Here is a 19,971-nt window from a genome sequence, read left to right as displayed (position 1 = left end):
GAGCCAAACCCGGAGCTCAGCTCCAGGATGCCCACTTCCGAGTCCCTCCTCCGAGTTTGCTCAGCTGTAAAGATCACTGGTAACAGCATGTCCTTTCAGCACCGTGCCTGGCGCGGATCTGAGCAGGTCGGGGTCTGCTTCATGCCACTGTCCTCTGTCTGGGCCTGGATGAGTGGCCTGGGGGGGTCCGCTCCTCATCCTGCAGATGGTAGTGTGCAGTATGGCTGCCGTGCCCCTGCCCTGGGCGAGACCACTGAGGAGGGCCCCCCCCACACGCTCCCCTTCACCAAGCCTGAGCTCTGCCCATGCTGAAGACCGAGCCAGAGACCTGAGACAATGGCTGGGGAGAACCAGCCTGGAAGGAAGCGAAGGGCCTAGAAGCCCAAATTGGATGTTGGGTAGAGAGAGGGGACCATTAAAGGCTGGAGCACTGGTGATCTCCAGACCAGCGCTCCAATCCAGCCCTGTGACCTTGGGCAACTCGCCTTAACCTCAGCTTCTTCTTCAGTAAGATGGGGGTAAGAGGGCCTCCTTGGAGCAGCTGTACATGGGATTTAAAGGGCTGCACACAGCAGGTGCTTAATCAGTGCTCCTTGGGGGTGGGAGAGGAGGGAAGAAAAAGGCATCCAATTACCGTAGTCCAGGCCCTTCTGTGTGATCCTGGCCACAATGCCGGGGTTGGCAGCCGCTGTCACAGCTGTGCCCAGGGCAGCCAGCGCCACCAGAGTCGCCCACCTGAGTGTGTTGTCAGCGCCCCTGGCCATGTCTTCGCGTTGCAGAGCTGCCAAAGCCTTGAGGCCTTGGAGGGGAACCAGGGACCTGTAGAGGAGGCAGCTGGGGAAACATAAGTCAGTAGAGTGCAGAGAGGAGGAAGGAACACGAGTGAGCGGGGGCGGGAGAGGGGGCGGCCAGCTGCCTGCCTGCCTGCCTGCGGTGCCCCACCAAGGTCAGGGCCACAGCCCCAGAGGCAGCCGGATGTGGAGACTGGGAGCCCTGTGTGTGTGGTATGGGTGGGGGGTGGGGGTGTGTTATGTCTGTCTGTGTGCCAGTGATAGGGACGGAGGGGGATAGATACACAGGTAGCTGTAGAAGTCCCAATAAGGGACCAGACAGAGAGGGAAACCCAGGGAACTTTGGGAGGTCGCTCTAGTTAATAATTGCTCAAGAAAGCCATCAGAACAAGGCAGGCTTGCTTGACTAGTAGAGGAGCGGGATTTGCCTCAGGTCGTTGGGTGGGGGATGGGATGAGGTTCAGGTTCAGCCCAAGGGCGGGAGTTTAAGGACCCCCCCACACCCCTTCCAGTGATTTGAATACCAGATACCTAGGAGGAGCCGCTACTCCAAGAAAGAGGAAGAAGCAGTCTTTTCCCACCCCCACTCGCCTTGGATGATAAAACTGTAGCCCAGCTAATCCTGGGGGCAGAGCCTCCTTAGCTGCCTGCTTGCATCTCTCACAAGCATCCTATCTTAATAAATCTGTTTCTTGCCTATCACTTTGTCTCCCGCTGAATTCCTTCTGCGCGGTGGCATGGAACCTGAACCTCAGTAAGTCCAGATACTGCGTGAGTGATTCTAATTTAAAACTGTAGGTTTAAGTCCCAGTCTGGGTTCTGGGCTAGTTCAGGCCATTGATGTTGTCAGTTTCACTAGGGTGTGTGTGTGGGTGTGGGTGTGGTGGTGGTATGTATATATGTGTGTACTGGGGTGTGCATGTGTGTATATGTATAGCGTGTGTGTGTGGGTGTGTGTGTGGCATGTATAGACCGAGGATTCTGGCTCTGGGCATCGTTCTGCTTCCTAAGCACACCTTACCCCCCTCCCTGAACCCCCACCCAAATCCCCCCGTCTAAGGACTTCCTGGAAGCTGGGTGGTAGGTACCTCAGGATTCATTATATTTTTCTTTTCTTTTTTTATTCTCTGTTGAGGTATAATTGACAAATAAAATTGTATACTTGACAAATAATATTGTATATATCTATGCTTGGCTGAATCCATGCATGTGAAAACCTCAGATACCAGGGAACTGCATATATACGGAGGGCCGGCTAAAAGTTACAGGCAGATTTTCAACTGCTAAAGTGGGGGGTTGGTCAGTGCCCCTCACCCCTCACCCCATCTTGTTCAAGAGTCAGTGTGCATTTAAAATGTACAACGGGAGTTCCCATTGTGGCTCAGTGGTTAACGAGTCCGACTAGGAACCATGAGGTTGTGGGTTTGATCCCTGACCTTGCTCAGTGCGTTAAGGATCCAGCGTTGCCATGAACTGTGGTGTAGGTCGCAAACGTGGCTTGGGTCCCGAGTTGCTGTGGCTGTGGTGTAGGCCGGCAGCTACAGCTCCGATTAGACTCCTAGCCTGGGAACCTCCATATGCCGCGGGGCGGCTCAAGAAAAGGCAAAAAGACAAAAAATAAAAATAAAAAAAATAAAATAAAATGTACAACGTGGTAATTTGAAATACGTAGAGATTGTGAAATGATTGCCACAACTAAGCTAATTAACATATCTGTCACCTCGTGTAGTTATCGTGTTGTGTGTGTAGTAAGAATGTTTAAGATTTACTGTTAAGGAGTTCCCGTCATGGCACAGCAGAAACAAATCTGACTAGCATCCATGAAGACGCAGGTTCGATCCCTGGCCTCACTCAGTGGGTCAAAGATCTGGTGTTGCCATGAGCTGTGGTGTAGGTCACAGAGGTGGCTCAGATCACGTGTTGCTCTGGTGTAGGCCAGCTGCTGCAGCTCTGATTTGACCCCTAGCCTGGGAACCTCCATATGCCTCGGGTGCGGCCCTAAGAAGACAAAACAAAACAAAACAGATTTACTCTTAGCAAATTCCAACTATACAATACAGTATTCTTTTTTTTTTTTTGCTTTGATTTGTTTTTGCTGTGCCTCAACGGGAACTCCTATTCTTAATCATAGTCACCATGCCGTACACGACATCCCCAGAACTTATTCATTTTTATAACTCAAAGTTCTATTTTTCTTCCTGCTTTTGATTTCCTTGATATTTTCTGTAGTAAAGCATTTAAGAAAACAGACCTTTTCACATTTTCTCGTCCTGAGAGGGGATAATTGGTAAGAGTTGAATTCTTGAGTTTTGGAGTCTAGTATCTTAACTGTGGTTTTAAAAGCTCAGGTTGGCCAGTCTGGGGTGGTTTGACCCTGGTCAAACCCCTTAATCTCTCTGAACCTCAATTTCCTCTCTGTAAAGTGGGGGTAACCAGATTATTCTCCTTCCCTGAATAGTTGTCAAGACGGAAAGGAATTTAAACCATGTGAAGCACTTAGTGCAACACTCCTGCATAATAAGCCCACAAACGGTAGTTACTAATGTCACTCTGCCTTTAAAAGTAATCCATGTTCACTGGCCAAAATGTGAGCATAAAAATTACGTGCAATCCCCCAAGTCCAGAGATGACAAGCACAAGAGTATTTTAAGGTATTTCTCCCTCTCTCTCCTCCACTTTTTGGTAAGGATAGGTAGAGCTTATTATTTTTTTAACAAAGAAATATGAGCTCACACCAGTCAGCTGTGTAAAGTTCCCCTTTTTTCTTTCTTTCTTTTTATTTTATTTTATATTTTTGTCTTTTCAGGGCCGCACCCGTGGCATATGGAGGTTCCCAGGCTTGGGGTCTAATCAGAGCTCTAGCTGCCGACCTACACCACAGCTCACAGCAACACCAGATCCTTAACCCAGTGAGTGAGGCCAGGGATTGAACCTGCAACCTCATGGTTCTTAGTCGGGATCATTTCCACTGCGCCATGAGGGGAATTTCCCCCCCTTTCTCCATAAACAGTCTGTAGTGCTCTCTCTCCTTCGACCCACACTGCACCGTATTTCATTCCTTCCCCGTCCCACAGTTTTCTTCACCAAGCTTAGTTTTTATTCCTTTTCACCCTTTCCTTTGATAGATGTGGAACCCCCAGGCTCTGAGAGGGGGACGAACAGCTAGCTGCTCGCAGAGCTGGGATTCGAACACAGAGAGCCAGAAGCATCCCACAGCAGCCTCAGTCCTTCAGCACCTTGGGGGTTGGTGTGTGGGTGTGGGTGTCAGCACACCCCCACCCCACCTTTCCAGACAGGTCTCTGTCTGCTTGGGGGCCCCTGTCCCTCCCTTTGCAGCAGCCTCAGGCCCTGTGTGGGCTGGAACACCAAGGGGCAGCCAGCGCTGTCTCCATGGTGATGAGAGGAGGGGCGGGGCTGTAGAGAGGGAGGCCAGCTTCTCTCCTGCTGGGTCCTCATCAGCCCCCTGGTGCCCTGTCTTTGAGCTCTGCTGTGATGAAAGTCTAATGAAGCCCATTCAGCCAGAGGACATGAGCCCTCCTGAGGTCTTTCTTTTTTCCTTCTCTTCCCCTGGTTCTAAAAGGGTCTCCCTTTCTGTCCCCATCGACCATATCTTTCAGGCTTGCTTAAGAATGAAAACAGTGGCCCTGTAGACAGCATCTACTATGTGCCAGACACTTCACATGTATTATCTCCAAGCCTAAATACAGTCTGTGAGAAAGGGAGTCTCTGTTTTGGAGATGAGGAAACTGAGTCACAGAGTGATTATGTCTCTGTCAAGGTTGCACTGCCTTTCATGGGGAGAAGAATTCTTCTATCTACCTTAGGCAGTTCCCAAGAGGATCTGTCACCCTAGGTTCTCACTCTAGCTCTGCCTTCCTGGTCCACCAGAGTCTCATGTCTACATCTGTACAAAGAAGACAGAGGCCAAAACATGCAGATTTATGACCTGCAGGAAAATTCTTTTTTTTTTTTTTTTTGTCTTTTTATGGCCGCAACTGCACCATATGGAAGTTCCCAGGCTAGGGGTCGAATCAGAGCTGCAGCTGCCAGCCTTCACCAACAGCCACGGCAACACCAGATCTGAGCTGCCTCTGTGACCCACCCCGCAGCTGTGGCAATGCCAGATCCTTAACCCCCTGAGCAAGGCCAGGGATCAAACCGCTTCCTCATGGAGACGAGTCGGGTTCTTAACCCATTGAGCCACAATGGGAGCTCTGGACATTCAATGTTTGAAAAGTTATCTTACACAGTTTTAAACACCTGCAGCTCTAAGTGCCCCAGATACCTCTGATCTAGGCAGAGGTTTCATCTGGGAGGGAGTCTGACAAGAAAGGAGTATTAAGAAGAAACTCACAGGACAGTGACTCACATGGCCATGAAATCAGAATCTTGAAAACAACTGGCAAGGTTCTGCACAAGCCAGTCCCTCTGGCTTCCCTCTGATGCCCATACTCCGTCAAATCCAGATGCGCCTCTCAGTGACCCTCTGGCCGCCTTTTCAGTACTGCCACAGGCTATGGAGGTGCCCCGCTGCTTCAGACCTGACTCCCTACTCAGTGTGAGTGCCAGTGTCTTCGTCTTCTTTTTTTTAAAATAGATATAGATATATATTTATATATAAAAGAGTTTCTTACAAAGTAAAATGAAAAATGAAAACCAACTTAAAAAAACCAATAGCGAGAACAAAAAACATCAAGCAGGACAGAGCTGGGCTTGAGCCCCAGGGTGGGCCCCTGCTGCTGCCCTGAGTCTGTGGGCCAGTGTGAGCTGGGGAGGTCGAGGTGCTCAGTCTCCCTTCTGCTTGGGGGCCTGCACAGTCCCGTTGGCCAGAGAGGGGGTGCTGCCTGGAGAGGAGGCGTCTGGTGTCTGGGAGGGGCGCAGATAGGTGCTGAAGAGCTTCCCGTGAAGCGGGTGGTGGAGGGATAAGTCCCGGAACTGACAGAGGGAGAGGCCCTGGTGGGGTCCAGGTGACAGTGTCTTCAACCCAAAGAATAGAAACCCCCGGCTCACATTGGCTTCAATGATAAACACATACAACATCTCAGAGACCAAGTCCAGAGAGAGGGCAGCCTTGAGGTTCCAATGAATTCAACAGCTAACAGACATTGCCCATCGCACCACCTGTTTGCCCGGCCAGCCTGGCGTCTCAGACTTACCCTCACACTGGCTCCTTTCCTCGTCCTGTGAAATGATGTTCACAGTTTATGACAAGACGAGAAAAATTTAAACAGAAATATTTCTCTGCCCTTTGGCCTCCATACCACCCTTTGCTGTGCATTGTGTGTCTGGATTATGCCTCAAGCAAACCTTCCCCATTGGCAGAAATACTTGCTCAACCCTAAAAAGCAACATTCTCCTAGCCTAGATAAGACAACTCCATAAAGATGACATTCCATCTTGATCTTGTAAGGGGGTCACATGGCCCATCACCTTGAACCTGCAGATCTGGATTGTGTAAACTGTCTATAATAAATCATCTAAAGTATAGCCCTCTGTCTCAAAAAACTTATAGAACTGCGTTTGACTTCTAATGGGTGGAAAAACAGTTCTCAAAGCTTTCCAAAATGCTGTTCCTGGTTATGAGTCTCAGTTTGGCTCAAATAACATTTTTCATTTCTTTCCTAGATCAACTGATCAACTTTTCATGGATGGTTGCAAGATGGCTGCAGCTGCTCCAGCCATTGTCTCTAAATAGCCTTTTCCCAATGTTTCTCTCTCCCTCTTCTTCTCCTCTTTCTCCTCCTCCTTTTTTGGTCTTTTTATTATTGTAAACTATTTCGAATATATGAATGAGAATAGACTACCCAGTTTTAAAAAATCTTAACATTATGCCATATTTATTTCTAGTTTTGTCTAGTTCCTTGAATATATAAATGTATAGCTATGTGTAACCAGAACTACAATAAGAATACACAATAGTTCTGTCATCCACTCAGACCCTTCCTGCTATTTCCAACTCAATGTGGTTTAAATCACAGGTGAAATATGATCTCTCAGCAGGAGTTCAGAGGTGGGATGGGTCAAGAGTGGAGAATTCAGGGGCTGGTTCTATCCATCTTTCTATGGTCCTTTGGATGTTTACTTACTTTTTAATTATTTATTTATTTATTGCTTTTTAGGGCCTCTCCCGTGGCATATGGAAGTTTCCAGGCTAGGGGACGAATTGGAGCTGCAGCTGCCCCTACACCACAGCCACGGCCATGCAGGATCTGAGCCGCCTCTGAAACCTACACCACAGCTCATGGCAACACCAGATCCTTAACCTACTGATCGAGGCCAGGAATTGAACCCGAAGCCTCGTGGGTATTAGTTGGGTTTCGTTACTGCTGAGCCACGATGGGAACTCCTAAGATGTCTACTTTTTTCTACAGGAAAGTGAGTTGGGGTTGGAGCCCTGAGCATTGTCCCAGCCAGGCTATCTGTTCTAGTCAGGTTCTTTGACCCTTCTGAAATTTGCATTTCTCATTTAAATATGGGGAGACAATGTCCGCTGTGGGGATTGCTCTGAGGATAAGATGAGATCCTAGGGATGGCTCCACTTGCATGGAGAAGGTGCTCCATAAACAGTCATAATTTAACCTTCACAGCTGGCTGGCTGGAGAGTCCTGGAGCCCCAGGAAAACACACAGGGGGGCCCATGCTGAGTGCTCAGTCCTCTGGTCTTTGGGTTTGGGCTGGACGCGTGCAGAGGGAGAGGAATCCAGGGCTCCCGTGGCCTTGGTGAGCAGGCCAGGCGTTGTGGAGGAGAAGTGTCCATTTCCAGCACAGCAAAGCAGTTAGGAGCGTGGGCTGGAAACCTTACTGACTTGGGTGCAAGTCCCAGCTTGCCACACCTCCATCTGTGGGTCTGACCTTGTCACTTAACCTTGCTGAACCTGTTTACTCATTTGTCCCCTTACTCCATCCTCAGGCACAGCCTCTTCATCAGGCCCCAGGGCTCAGGTGTTAGCGCAGGGCCATCCCTGTGGTCAAGTGGGACCCCTCCGGCTCAGTCCCTGATTTCCCACCTCTTTTCCTCCTGGTCCCACTTCCTCTGTGTGTCTGGCTTCTGGAGTATGTTGCTGATTATTTCCTGATCCCGGATTGAGGATGTGAGAACAGGAGGAGGCTGTTGGAGGTCCTGGTGGTGGAGGGGAAGGAAAGGAAGTGGGCCTCATGCAGATCAGGCCTCAAGGTGTTGTATCTAAAAGTCAATCAGGGAGTTCCCATTGTGGCTCAGCAGGTTAAGAACCCAATTAGTATCCATGAGGCTGTGGGTTTGATCTCTGGCCTTGATCAGTAGGTTAAGGATCTGGTGTTGCCATGAGCTGTGGTGTAGGTTTCAGAGGCGGCTCAGATCCTGCATGGCCGTGGCTGTGGTGTAGGGGCGCAGCTGCAGCTCCAATTCAACCCCTAGCCTGGAAACTTCCCTATGCTGTGGGTGATGACACAAAAAGACAAAACAACAAACAAAGCAACCCAGCAATCAGACATTTTGTACACAGAGATAAACCCTTGAGCAGGCATCTCTCTTACCTTGTGCTAAAAAATGTCTCTCTCTGAGCCTTGAGTCTTATAAAGAGGCCCCTTTGGGTACCTTGGTCTTGGAGATGAGGGCAGAACTTTCTCGTGGTATTACTGTTATTATTATTCATATTATTATTACCACTAGTGCAGTCCCGGAGTAGGTCACAAGATATATTCAATAGTGAATAAGTGAATACAACGAACTAGTGATGAGTGAAGCAGATTCACAGATATAAAGAAAAAATTAGCAGTTACCAGTGGGAGAGGGGCACGATAGGTGTAGGGGTGTGGGAGGTACAGACTGTTGGGCTTAAGAGAGACTCAAGGGTGTAATACGGGGAATATAGCCAATAGCTTATAAGAATTGTAAGTGGAAAATAATCGTATTTATTTTTGCTTTTTAGGGCTGCACCCGTGGCATATCAATGTTCCCAGGCTAGGGGTCCAATTGGACTTATAGCTGCCGGCCTACACCATAGCCACAGCAACGCCAGATCCTTAACCCATTGAGTGAGGACGGGGATTGAACCTGCAACCTCATGGTTCCTAGTTGGATTCTTCTCCCCTGTGCCACGACGGGAACTCCGGAGCGTAATCTTTCAAATTTTCACAAAAAGTAAGAAAAAATTTCAGGAGTTCCGTCTGGTAACTCCATATGCTGCAGGGTGGCCAAAAAGAAAAAAGAAAAAAAATTTCAAAAAGTGGAAATATGAAAGAAATGTCAGAACCCAGAGTATCTATTCCAGACAGTAAGTGTTTGGAGCCTTGGAAGGACGAGCTGAGTCTGACCTGGCAATCCCTGGAGGCTGCCAGGAGGAGGTGAGAATTGACCTTGGCCCTATCGGGGCAACCCAGGAGCTGAGGGGAAGGAGGGCCATTTCAGAGCCGGAAGGCATTGGCTTTGCAGGGTGGACAGTTTCTGGGGAGAGCTGAGAGCCGAAGGATGGGGAGACAGAAAGCGAAGTTGTCCCCTCAGGGGGCAGCGGGAAAGGAGAGTGTCACCCTGGCTTCTCCTTTCTCTCGGGAAGCTGGAGAGCTTGACCGAGTTGGTGTTGGCTCTAGCAGCCTGGGCCTCCTCCAGCCCCCGGGGAGGGTTACAGGAAATAAAGCAGCACATAGTTGCCAAATGTTCAAGGAACACCCAGAGCTGGAAATAGGTGTGTGCTCAGCTAAACGGGACCTGGGCGGGGGCGTCCCAGAGAGAACTGTTGTGGCTTTAGAGCAAACCCCCGCTGCTCGCCTGGTCCTGCCCCTAAGGGCTAAGTGCACAGAGCTGGGGACACAGGCAGGCGGGGACTGGGGGAGGCCAGTGAGCAACGGGCCTGGCTTTGAGCCCTGCCTTGGCCCTGCATTGCTGTGCGAATTTGGACGAGCCTTTGCTCCTCTCTGGGCCCCAGGGGCCTCGTCCATAAAAGCAACCCGGTCTTCAGAGGGCTTAAACCATGCCAGCAGCCAAGCCCTCAGAGAACATTTTCTCTTAGTTGTCCTCACTCATCTCTGAAAGTGGGTATCATTGGCTCCATTTCTCAGATGAGAAAATTGAGGCTCAGAGAAGTAGCTTGCCTGAGGCCACACAACTGAGGTTGTTGAGGGCTTCAAAAGTAGGGGAGGGAGCACTTCCTGTTGGGCTGTGTGATGGAATTGACTATGGAAAGTCGGGACTCCCATGTCCCTTAACCCCCTGAGCATTTTCCAGGGATCGGTGGGGGAAGGGCAGGCCAGATAAAGGGAACAGGTAGGCAAAGCCATGTTGTGGTCTTGTTCTCAGAGCCCAGTGATGCCTTGCCCCCAAGTTTTTCAAGTATCAAGGTCCTCCTGTAATAATAGTTAGGTTTGCAGCCAGTAGGTTGAGAAAAAGCCACTGCAAATTTAGCAACTCTTTGAAATGAACTTGCATTTTTTGAGCTCAGGGTCTGCAGACATTTGAAATGAGGAGGCTGATATTCGATGGTTTGGTTAAGGGACCTCTAATGCCTAAAACTTGCCCTGCCATTTCCCGCCACCTGCCCCCCACTATACCTGGGGAGCAAGCGGAACTCAGAGAGGATCCAGCCCAGGAACAACTTAGAGATTCACTGCCAGCTGGGCCCGTGGCCAATGTCTGAGGCTGGGCAGGAGCACAGAAGGTAGGGGGACCGTCTCTTCCCACAGTTCATGCCATCCCCACCCAGTCTTTGGCTGGCTGCGTGGGGGAGAAATCTCAACAAAGGCTGGCTTGGTGGAGGGAAAAGAGGGGGAGAAGGCCTGAGTAAGCTTGAGTTGGACTTACTGGTCTCATGGCACAGAGCTGAAGAACCCCGAGAAAGGGCACCTGGGTGTGTGGTCCTCTTTAGCCCCAGAGACTCCTGCCCACCAGAAGACAAGAGCCCATCACTGTCCTAGAAGCCAGCCAATCTGAGTAGCAATTCCATATTCCCAGGGGAGGGGGAAGGATGCGAGAACAGGGAGGCAGATGGGGCTGAGGGCCTTTCCTACCCCCCTTGGGGTTGTGTGCTGGCCTCCAGACACCCCTTCCTGATGATTTGGGTTTACAGGTTCTTTGAAAGAATTCTGAGCCCCCATTCTTACCCCCTCCACAGCCTTAGGCCAGGACTACTTCGGTGACAGTAGGAGCTGTTCAAGGATTTTGAGCAGAATTGTCACAGGATAAGATTACTCATCGCTTAGATAACATTTATGGAGCATTAATTCAAAAGGCACGGGGAAATATTAAGTATCTCTGGGAGTTCCTGCTGTGGTGCCATGGGTTAAGATCCTGCAGCAGCTCTGGTTGCTGCGGAGGTCGGGGTTTGATGCCTGGCCTATGCAGTGGGTTAAAGGATCCAGCGTCACTGCGGCTGGATTCAATCCCTGGCCCGGGAACTTCCCAATGCTGCAGGTGTGGCCATAAAAAAAAAACACACACACACACAGACACAACTTAGAATAGATTTACAAGGAGATCCTGCTGAATAGCATTGAGAACTTTGTCTAGATACTCATGTTGCAACAGAAGAAAGGGTGGGGGAAAAATGTAATTGTAATGTATACATGTAAGGATAACCTGACCCCCTTGCTGTACAGTGGGAAAATAAAAAAAATTATAAAAAAAGAAAAAAAAGAAAAAAAAATTTAAAAAAAGTACCTCTGGAGATTGTGCATATTCTCTTCAGGATGCTCTTAATCACAGGGGAAGAACTTGAGTTTATTTAAAGTTATTGGTGGTGGGGGGTAGTTCCCATCATGGTTCAGCGGAAATGAACCCCGATGAGTACCCATGAGGATGCTGGTTTGATCCCCGAGCTTGCTCAGTGAGTTAAGGATTTGGTGTTGCCCTGAGCTGCAGTGTTGGTCCCAACACAGCTGAGATCTGGCTGTGCTATGGTTGTGGGATAGGCTGGCAGCTGCAGCTCTGATTTGACCCCTAGCCTGGGAACTTCCATATGCCACACCTGCGGCCCTTATTAAAAATAAAAAAATATAAAAGTTATTGGGGGGATGTCAGGACTGCTCAGGGAGGAAGAATAAACATTGACAGAATGGGCCTCAGGGTTCGTCTGGGGGCTGCTGTTTTCCCAGCTGTGGAGTGACCCCCTCCTGCTGGCCTCACGGAGCCAGCCTTGGACTCCAGCAGTTCCAAAGAGCCAGGAAAAAGTGTGGTCATCGTGGGAAAATCAGCAAAAAGAGGAGCAAAAGAAAATAAAGATCAGCTCCAACTCCTCCACTCAGAGAGTCAAAAACCCCCCTTTTGGTATTTGGTTAGTTACGTGTCTTCCTACCAGCGTGGGCTTATGTGTGTGCATCTGTGTGTACACACGCACATTGGTGTATACACACATGTACACAGCAGATGGGAGCTTATTACATAGTTGTGTGCCATGAATATTCATTTGACAATAAATGGGAATGCAGAGCTGCATCTGCAACCTGTGTCACAACTTGCAGCATTGCTGGATCCTTAACTCACTGAGCAAGACAAGGGATCAAACCTGCGTCCTTATGGACACTATGTCGGGTTCTTAACTGGCTGAGCTACCATGGAAACTCCATTTTTCTTTTCTTTTTTTTCTTTTTTTGTCTTTTTAGGGCTGCACCATGGCATATGGAGGTTCCAAGGCTAGGGGTAGAATTGGAGCTATAGCTGCTGGCCTACGCCACAGCCACCGCAACTCAGGATCCAAGCCACATCTGTAACCTACACCACAGCTCACGGCAATGCCAGATCCTTAACCCACTGAGTAAGGCCTGGGATCGAACCCAAGTCCTCATGGATACTAGTCGGCTTTGTTAACTACTGAGCCAAGATGGGAACTCCCCGTTTTTCATTTTTAATGTGGAACAAGCTGATCGTATTTATTTACATTTGCTTGATATCCCTATGAAAAACTCAAATAATGCCGATCAACTGCTAGCAGTTTAATAGAAATCCTTCCTTCTTTGAAATGCCTCTATGAACATACCTCCAGATTATATAGAGGCTTATACTATATAGATGGTTCTACCGTCTGCTTTTGTAAGTATCTCTTTCTATGTGGAATAAAAAATATCTCCTCCCACGTCCGTAAACAAAGAATGTTGCAACCATTGAGCCCTCAGCCTCAGTGGCCGCCCTCACCCGTGCAACCTGAGGGGATTCAGGATGGAGAAAAACAGCTTACCTGCCCTGGGGTAGTGCAGGTGCACATCAAAGGAATGATGTCAGGGAACCCAGACTCCTGCATCTGCCTGTCATTTGTAACAAGAGCACTAAATCCATTAACTTGAGGTCTTTGCATTTTCTTTCCTTAACAGTAATCTTTTGATGACTAGATGGTTTTTGTTGCAAAACGTCTATATATCCCGGCTTCTCCCTTATCTCTTCGGAGCAGTCCCTCTGATCTACCTGAGAAGCTGCTTCCTAGGCTTAATCCCCAGCAAGTGTGCCAAATAAAACAATTCTCAACTTTTAGATTGTGCATTCTTTCCCAGTCAACACTTGTCACCACAGGAAAACCTGGCACATCCTTTTAGATTACTCTACGTTCCATTGTATGGACGTACAAGAACTTATTTATTGTTTGTTTGTTTTTAGGGCCACACCCATGGCATATGGAGGTTCCCAGGCTAGGGGTCGAATCGGAGCTGCAGCTGCCAGCCTATGCCACAACCACAGCAACACCAGATCCGAGCTGTGTCTCCTACCTTTACAGCAGCTCACGGCAACACCGGATCCTTACCCCACTGAGCAAGGCCAGGGATCGAACCTGCATCCTCATGAATACTAGTTGGGTTCATTTCCACTGCACCACAATGAGAACTCCAAGAATTTATTTAAACAGTCCCCTCTTGTGGGATATACAGGTAGATTGTGTCCCCTTTCTAGGTCGCATAAACAACATCCTTGAGCTAAGTGTGTTTTTGGTGTTTATAGTTACTCCTTTAGGATAAATTCTTAGACATGGACTTGCTGAGACAAAATCCCTTGCATGCCACTTTATTTCACTCCGCTGTTAACATTTTTTTCCTCATACTTGTATGAAACGCTGGCATACAGCACAACCTGCATTGCAAATGCAGAGGGAAATATTGGTCCTTCCAACAAATAGTGCCAGAATAATTGGGTATTCATATGGAAAAAAGTGAAAATAATTCCCTACCTCATGCCATATATTAAAACTCCATTCCAGATGAATTAAGAATTTATTTATTTATGTTTTTTGTCTTTTTTAGGGCTGCACCCGCGGCATATGGAGGTTCCCAGGCTAGGGGAACCAAGCTGTAGCTGCCAGCCTACACCAGAGCCACAGCAATGCCAGATCCAAGCCACATCTGCGACCTACACCACAGCTCATGGCAACACCAGATCCTTAACCCACTGAGTGAGGCCAGGGATCCAACCCTCAACCTCATGAGTCCTAGTCAGATTCGTTAACCACTGAGCCACGACAGGAACTCCTGAATTAAGAATTTAAATCTAAGTGGTAAAACTTACAATTTTGGACTAAAGCATCCTTATGGAAATATCCTTCAACCAAACAACCAAAGCTTTTAAAAACACGATATGAAAGGTTGAAGCATAGAGGAAATATGTGATCGGTTTGACTACTTAAACTTGAAAACTTCCATTTGTCAAAAAAAAAAAATCAGGAAAATGAAAAGACAAATCATAATCTATGGTATTTGGAATACACATAACTAACCAAAGAGTAGCAGCTAAAATATGTAAAAAAACACTTATGAATCAAGAAGAGACTAATAAGAGTTCCCGTCGTGGTGCAATGGAAATGAATCCAATTGGGAACCATGAGGTTGAGGGTTCAATCCCTGGCCTTGCTCAGTGGGTTAAGGATCCGGTGTTGCCACCAGCTATGGTGTAGGTTGCAGATGCAGCTCGGATTTGATGTTGTGGTGGCTGTGGTGGAGGCCAGCAGCAGTAGCTCCAATTCGACCCCTAGCCTGGGAACCTCCATATGCTGCATCCATGGCCCTAAAAAGCCAAAAAAAAAAGAGAGAGAGAGAGAGAGAGAGAGAGAGAAGAGACTAATAAATAACGCAATAGTAAATGAGCAAAAATATGAACAGAAATTTCAAAAAAGTAGCAGAAATGATCCATAAACATGAGAAAAGACACTCCACCTGTTTTGTGCTCATCTCAGCCTATAAGCATTGTGGTTGGACCAGCCTTTGTGGTTCTTATTATGATTACAAGATGCCCTTCAGGAATAACCATCAGGAAACTTTGAAAAAATAAAGGTTTATCACTTACAGATCCTGAAAAGTGCACGACACACCTGGGGCCACAGAGCAAGCTTGCCAGTAGAAAGAGAGAATGCATTTGAGAATCTGGGGTTCTGCTTTTATTGGGGTAGCAGGTGGGGGCTTAGGGTTTCCTGGGCTCTCTATTGGCGAATTTAAAACATAAGACTGGGAATCTAAAGTTCAGGAAGAGGAAACAAGTGGCCCAAATGGTCAGTTATGGAAATCAGCCAAGATCTCTTAAAACAAAGAAGCCTCAGTGGGGGAAAGGGGCCTGGCTCTATATAGCTATTTATTCAAGATACCCTTCTTTGAAGTGGATGCCTGGGCAATCAAGGCTTAAGTCGGGCACTTTCACGAAAAAATAAAAAAGCCTCCTGGCAGGGTTTACACCACAATCTACTTTGTGATGTGGAGGCAAACAGAATCGACAGTGAGTAAACTAACTGCCTGGGAGGCTGATATGCTAAAAGTCAGGGGGAGGGCATTTTGTAACCCAGAAACTGCACACCTAAATAGGTTATAGTAGCAAATCCTACCAAAATTATATAGGAAATAGTCTGAAACCCAGTTTGTAGCCATTGTCCTAAACTTGAAGAGTCTCTTGATGAAATTAAGTCAGTGATCTAGGAGCTCTAGAAATCTGTTCAAAGATTTGAGTAATATTATAAAATGTTACATCTTGGGCCATTTGGTGTAAGTTTGAACATGTCTTGAATTGGTTGATCGCTCCATATCTAATCAAATGTCTCTTAGTACTAACAATATGTCACTTCAGTTAAAGGCTGTGTCTCATTTCAGTTGGCTGTGATGCAGGTGAATTCTCCAATTTAGACATACACAGTTCAAGTATTTGCATCAGTTTATTTAATAACAGACATTTCTGAGACTTGATTCTGAGTTTTGAAGGCAACCAATGGAGAAAATGTTTAGATGTTGAACTTGAAGCATCTTCAGATGGAGTGAGGGCAGGTGATGGCAATCTGATAGAATTTCCTGGTTTGCAGTTTGAATGCCTCTGGTGATCTTTCTGAGTGGCCCACACAGCAAGGGCATGAAGCTTGTTCATATATGAGCTGGTGTGGTGATTTCTCTGAAGTTTATATTTAAAAGAGTGACTTTGGCTTACATGGCTTTGGGAAAAGGGCAGTTTTAGTTCTGAATGATTCCAAGTAAGAAGAGGGGGAGAAAAATTGGAAACACTAGTTTGGAGAGTTGGAGCCAGATAGCATAGGAAAATGAGAAGAGTTCAGTATCCAGTCCAGTTTACCAGTAGAACACAAAATTACAAAGAAAACTTACAGAACTAGAATCTAATATTCGTAAGTATATATTATAGCTTTGACTGAAACATAATTTTTTTCTACAGTCACCCCTATTTTTATCACAGATTATCAAAGTAAGACTAATTTGTTTGCAAAAGAAAAATAGTCTCTTTAAACTTGTCCTTATTATCTACATAAATGCAGCAAGAATAGCGACTGACCATTCAGACTATTTTATGTATGATTTGCTGGAACGTTTCATAAGGGATCTCAGCTTAAACTTTTAAATGATTTTCAAGGCTAGGAAGCCAAGCCAAATTCTTGCCATCAGAATTTGCATGCAATATCTATAGATTTGGATGAATTCCTTCTTCTTGAGGTCCTAGGTCTGCCAGGAAGTGACCTTCCTTACACACCTGGTAAAGCTGAAGGGAGGGGGGAAATCTACAAGAATGATACAAAACTGATTTTTCCAAGGGGCTCTTAGCAAGCAAGAGTTTGTGTGCCTGTGCTGCAAAAAGCCAAACTATGAAAACAAGTATTTGTTACAAAGTAAGGGTTTATTTGCAGGGTACCAAGAAAGGAAGTGGGAGACAAGCCTCAGATCACTTCAGCTTGGTCTTTGAGTTAGGGATATATTAAAGGGGAGGAACAAAGAAACTGGGAATGGAGTTCCCTGCTGGCTCAGCAGGTTAAGCAGTGCTGTAGCATGGGTCTGATCCCTGGCCTGGGAACTTCTGCGTGCTTCAGGCACAGCAACAAAAAGGAAGAAAGAAAGAAAGAGAGAAAGAGAGAGAGAGAGAGGGGGGGGGGGGAGGGGGAGGGGGAGGGGAGAGGGAGAGGGAGAGAGAGAGAGAGAGAGAGAGAGAGAGAGAGAGAGAGAGAGAGAGAGAAAGAAAGAAAGAAAGAAAGAAAGAAAGAAAGAAAGAAAGAAACTGGGATTAATCATCTTCTTGTGACATTTTTTGAGTGACATTTTTTGACATTTCCTAATCATAGTTTCTGGAGTCAGGATGTCTTCGGTTTGTGATTCTCAGCCCTGGTAGTCTGTGGCTTGGAGGTCTCTTCATTCATTTTTTTCCTAGAGAAACAACCTGGGTTTATATGCTGATGACAGTATCTATAAGGCAATTTTAGTACATTAATTATATTGTCAACCACAGCCATACCAGTCATCTGACTCTGGTTGATTAGTGTTCAGTTAGCACAGGATTGAGGTCAGTGGAGACAAGAAAGAGATTGAGGTCAGAGGAGAGAAGCAGAGGAATAAAGTTTTGGATAGAGAGATTAATCATACACTTAGTAAGGGCACTCTGTGTTAGGTGGACTTGATTTCAGGCCTATATTGGCTCCATAAAATCAACTTTAGTTCCTTAAACCCAGTCCTATCTATGTTTATGCCCCTTCTCAAATACGATATTCCAGCCAAAGCTTTGGTAAATATAACCAATGATTCTAATTGTCTCCTGTCGCAAGAAGAACAGATTCTTATTGAACTTATGCAAATAATTATATTGCTATGAACACAGGGAAGCTCAATGAGGGTTTCTAAATTCTGGGAGGATCAAGTAGTGAGAAAAAAAGTACCGTTGACTCTTGAGCAACATAGGTTTGAACTGCGCAGTTCTCTTATAATCTAAATTACCTCCTGAGGCATTTCCAGTTCAAAGACATGGTAAAATTTACATCTTCAAGGGACAGAGAAAAGATGTTTTCTCCTGGGAGTTTTAGTGCCCTTTGGTGGTTTTGGCAGTCCTAGTAAAATGTAATAGCACTGCCCTGAAATCCCCTGTAAAAATAATTCCTTGGATTCACGGTCATATGGGGTCTCTTCAGGGTTGGAAGTGAAGGGGGGTTGTTTGAATCGCTATAGTCATGGAAATGATCAAATCATTGGACCAGGCTGACTTTGTGCAGCAGGAGGTGGGCTTCATCTTAGTGTTTTTCGTTCACTGTGAGCTTCAGTGATCATCCTTGCAGGAGGCCGCAATAACCCTGTCAGCTCTTCCCTTGGCTGCAGAGGCACCTTAGGAGGTGTGTTTTTTTTTAGTTTTCCCCAATTCAAGGGAAAGCTGAAGTGTCTTTCTTTCTTTCTTTTTTTCCTTTTTCTTTTTGGCTGTGTCCAAGGCATGCAGAAGTTTCTGGGCCAGAGATCAAACCTGCGCCAGAGTGACCTGAGCCACAGCAGTGACAATGCTGGATCCTTAACTTGCTCCACCACCAGGGAACTTCAAGATCTGTGGTATCTTGAAGGCAATGAGTACATAGCCTGGGTGGATTTTTAAGAAAGTTATGGAGGAGTTCCATTGTGGCTCAGAGGTAGTGAACCTGATTAATATCCATTATTTGAATTTTTCATAGGGATATCACGTAAACATAAATAAATACAATCAGCTTTTTCCACATTAAAAATGAAAAATGGGGAGTTCCCATCGTGGCTCAGTAGTTAACAAACCCAACTAGTATCCATGAGGACTCAGGTTCGACCCCTGGTCTTTTTTTTTTTTTTTTTTTTTTTTGTCTTTTTGTCTTTTGTTGTTGTTGTTTGTTGTTGTTGTTGTTGCTATCTCTTGGGCCGCTTCCGCGGCATATGGAGGTTCCCAGGCTAGGGGTTGAATCGGAGCTGTAGCCACCGGCCTACGCCAGAGCCACAGCAACGCGGGATCCGAGCCGCGTCTGCAACCTACACCACAGCTCACGGCAACGCCGGATCGTTAACCCACTGAGCAAGGGCAGGGACCGAACCCGCAACCTCATGGTTCCTAGTCGGATTCGTTAACCACTGCGCCACGACGGGAACTCCATCGACCCCTGGTCTTGCTCATGGGTTAAGGATCTGGCATTGCCGTGAGCTGTGGTGTAGGTCAGCAGCTACAGCTTCGATTCAGCCCCTAGCCTGGAAACTTCCATATGCCGTGGGTGCAGCCCTAAAAGGAAAAGAAAAAAAAAAAAGAAAGTTATGGAATTTAAGGTCCTCGGAGACACCAGCCAGTTGCTGCATTTTGGCAGCCATGAATAATAATAATTCAGAGCCCATTTCAAACAAACAAAAGATAAAAATTCGAAATAGCTAAGTAGTTCCTCTTTCCCTCCTGTTACATAAAATCTTTAAGAAATATTTGAATTTCGAAAGTTTTGATTTCAGTTTCTACTTCTTAATTTCTCCTGTTATCTCTTCTCTATCGTTACTGGAAAGTTTCGGACTACATCCGGTGAGCCCTCTTTGTGGGTGGCCACTTCTTCCCCTGGGGTGTCCCAAGAGACCTCTTGGGGACTGGCCTTTGCCAGCAATATAGTGTCAGGTATTGAACCCATAATAAACTGAAGAGCAACGAATAGCCACAGTCGTGAGTGAAGTGGTGACACAGAGACCATAGGCTTCTATTGTATTTTCCCTCTGGTGGTGCCATTGGCTTCTGGTTGCAAGGCTATTTGACTCTTCCGGGTTAGGAGACATGGTCCAGGCGCAACCCACTGCCGTAGTGGCAGGCTGAGGTCTCTCATCCTCCTTGTCTACCTTCCTGATGGGAATCTTTTTTTATTTTACTTTATTTTATTTTTTATTTTTATTTTTTTTTTGTCTTTTGGGGGCCAACATCTGCAGCATATGAAAGTTCTCAGGCTAGGGGTTGAATTGGAGCTGTACCTGCCAGCCTACGCCACGGCCACAGCAATGTGGGATCTGAGCCGCATCT

The 19,971-nt window shown here is 46.8% G+C and overlaps 1 protein-coding gene across 5 annotated transcripts in view; it reads right to left on the bottom strand.

Moving 5' to 3' along the window:
* Positions 1-15,149, bottom strand: part of BPI (bactericidal/permeability-increasing protein) — a 47,226-nt gene extending 32,077 nt beyond the window's left edge. For 2 of the 5 annotated variants that reach the window (XM_013985355.2, XM_005672929.3), the window contains exons 1-2: positions 15,022-15,149; positions 635-834 (exon numbers count right to left, since the gene is read on the bottom strand). In XM_013985355.2, the coding sequence (XP_013840809.1) occupies positions 635-764 (130 nt within the window). In that variant the 5' untranslated portion in view covers positions 765-834; positions 15,022-15,149. 5 annotated transcript variants of the gene reach the window in all.

This window comes from Sus scrofa, chromosome 17 (assembly GCF_000003025.6).
Source record: "Sus scrofa isolate TJ Tabasco breed Duroc chromosome 17, Sscrofa11.1, whole genome shotgun sequence".
NCBI classification, from domain to species: Eukaryota; Metazoa; Chordata; class Mammalia; order Artiodactyla; family Suidae; genus Sus; species Sus scrofa.
The sequence above is the reverse complement of the archived record's forward strand: the minus strand, read 5'-3'. Positions and strand labels throughout refer to the sequence as shown.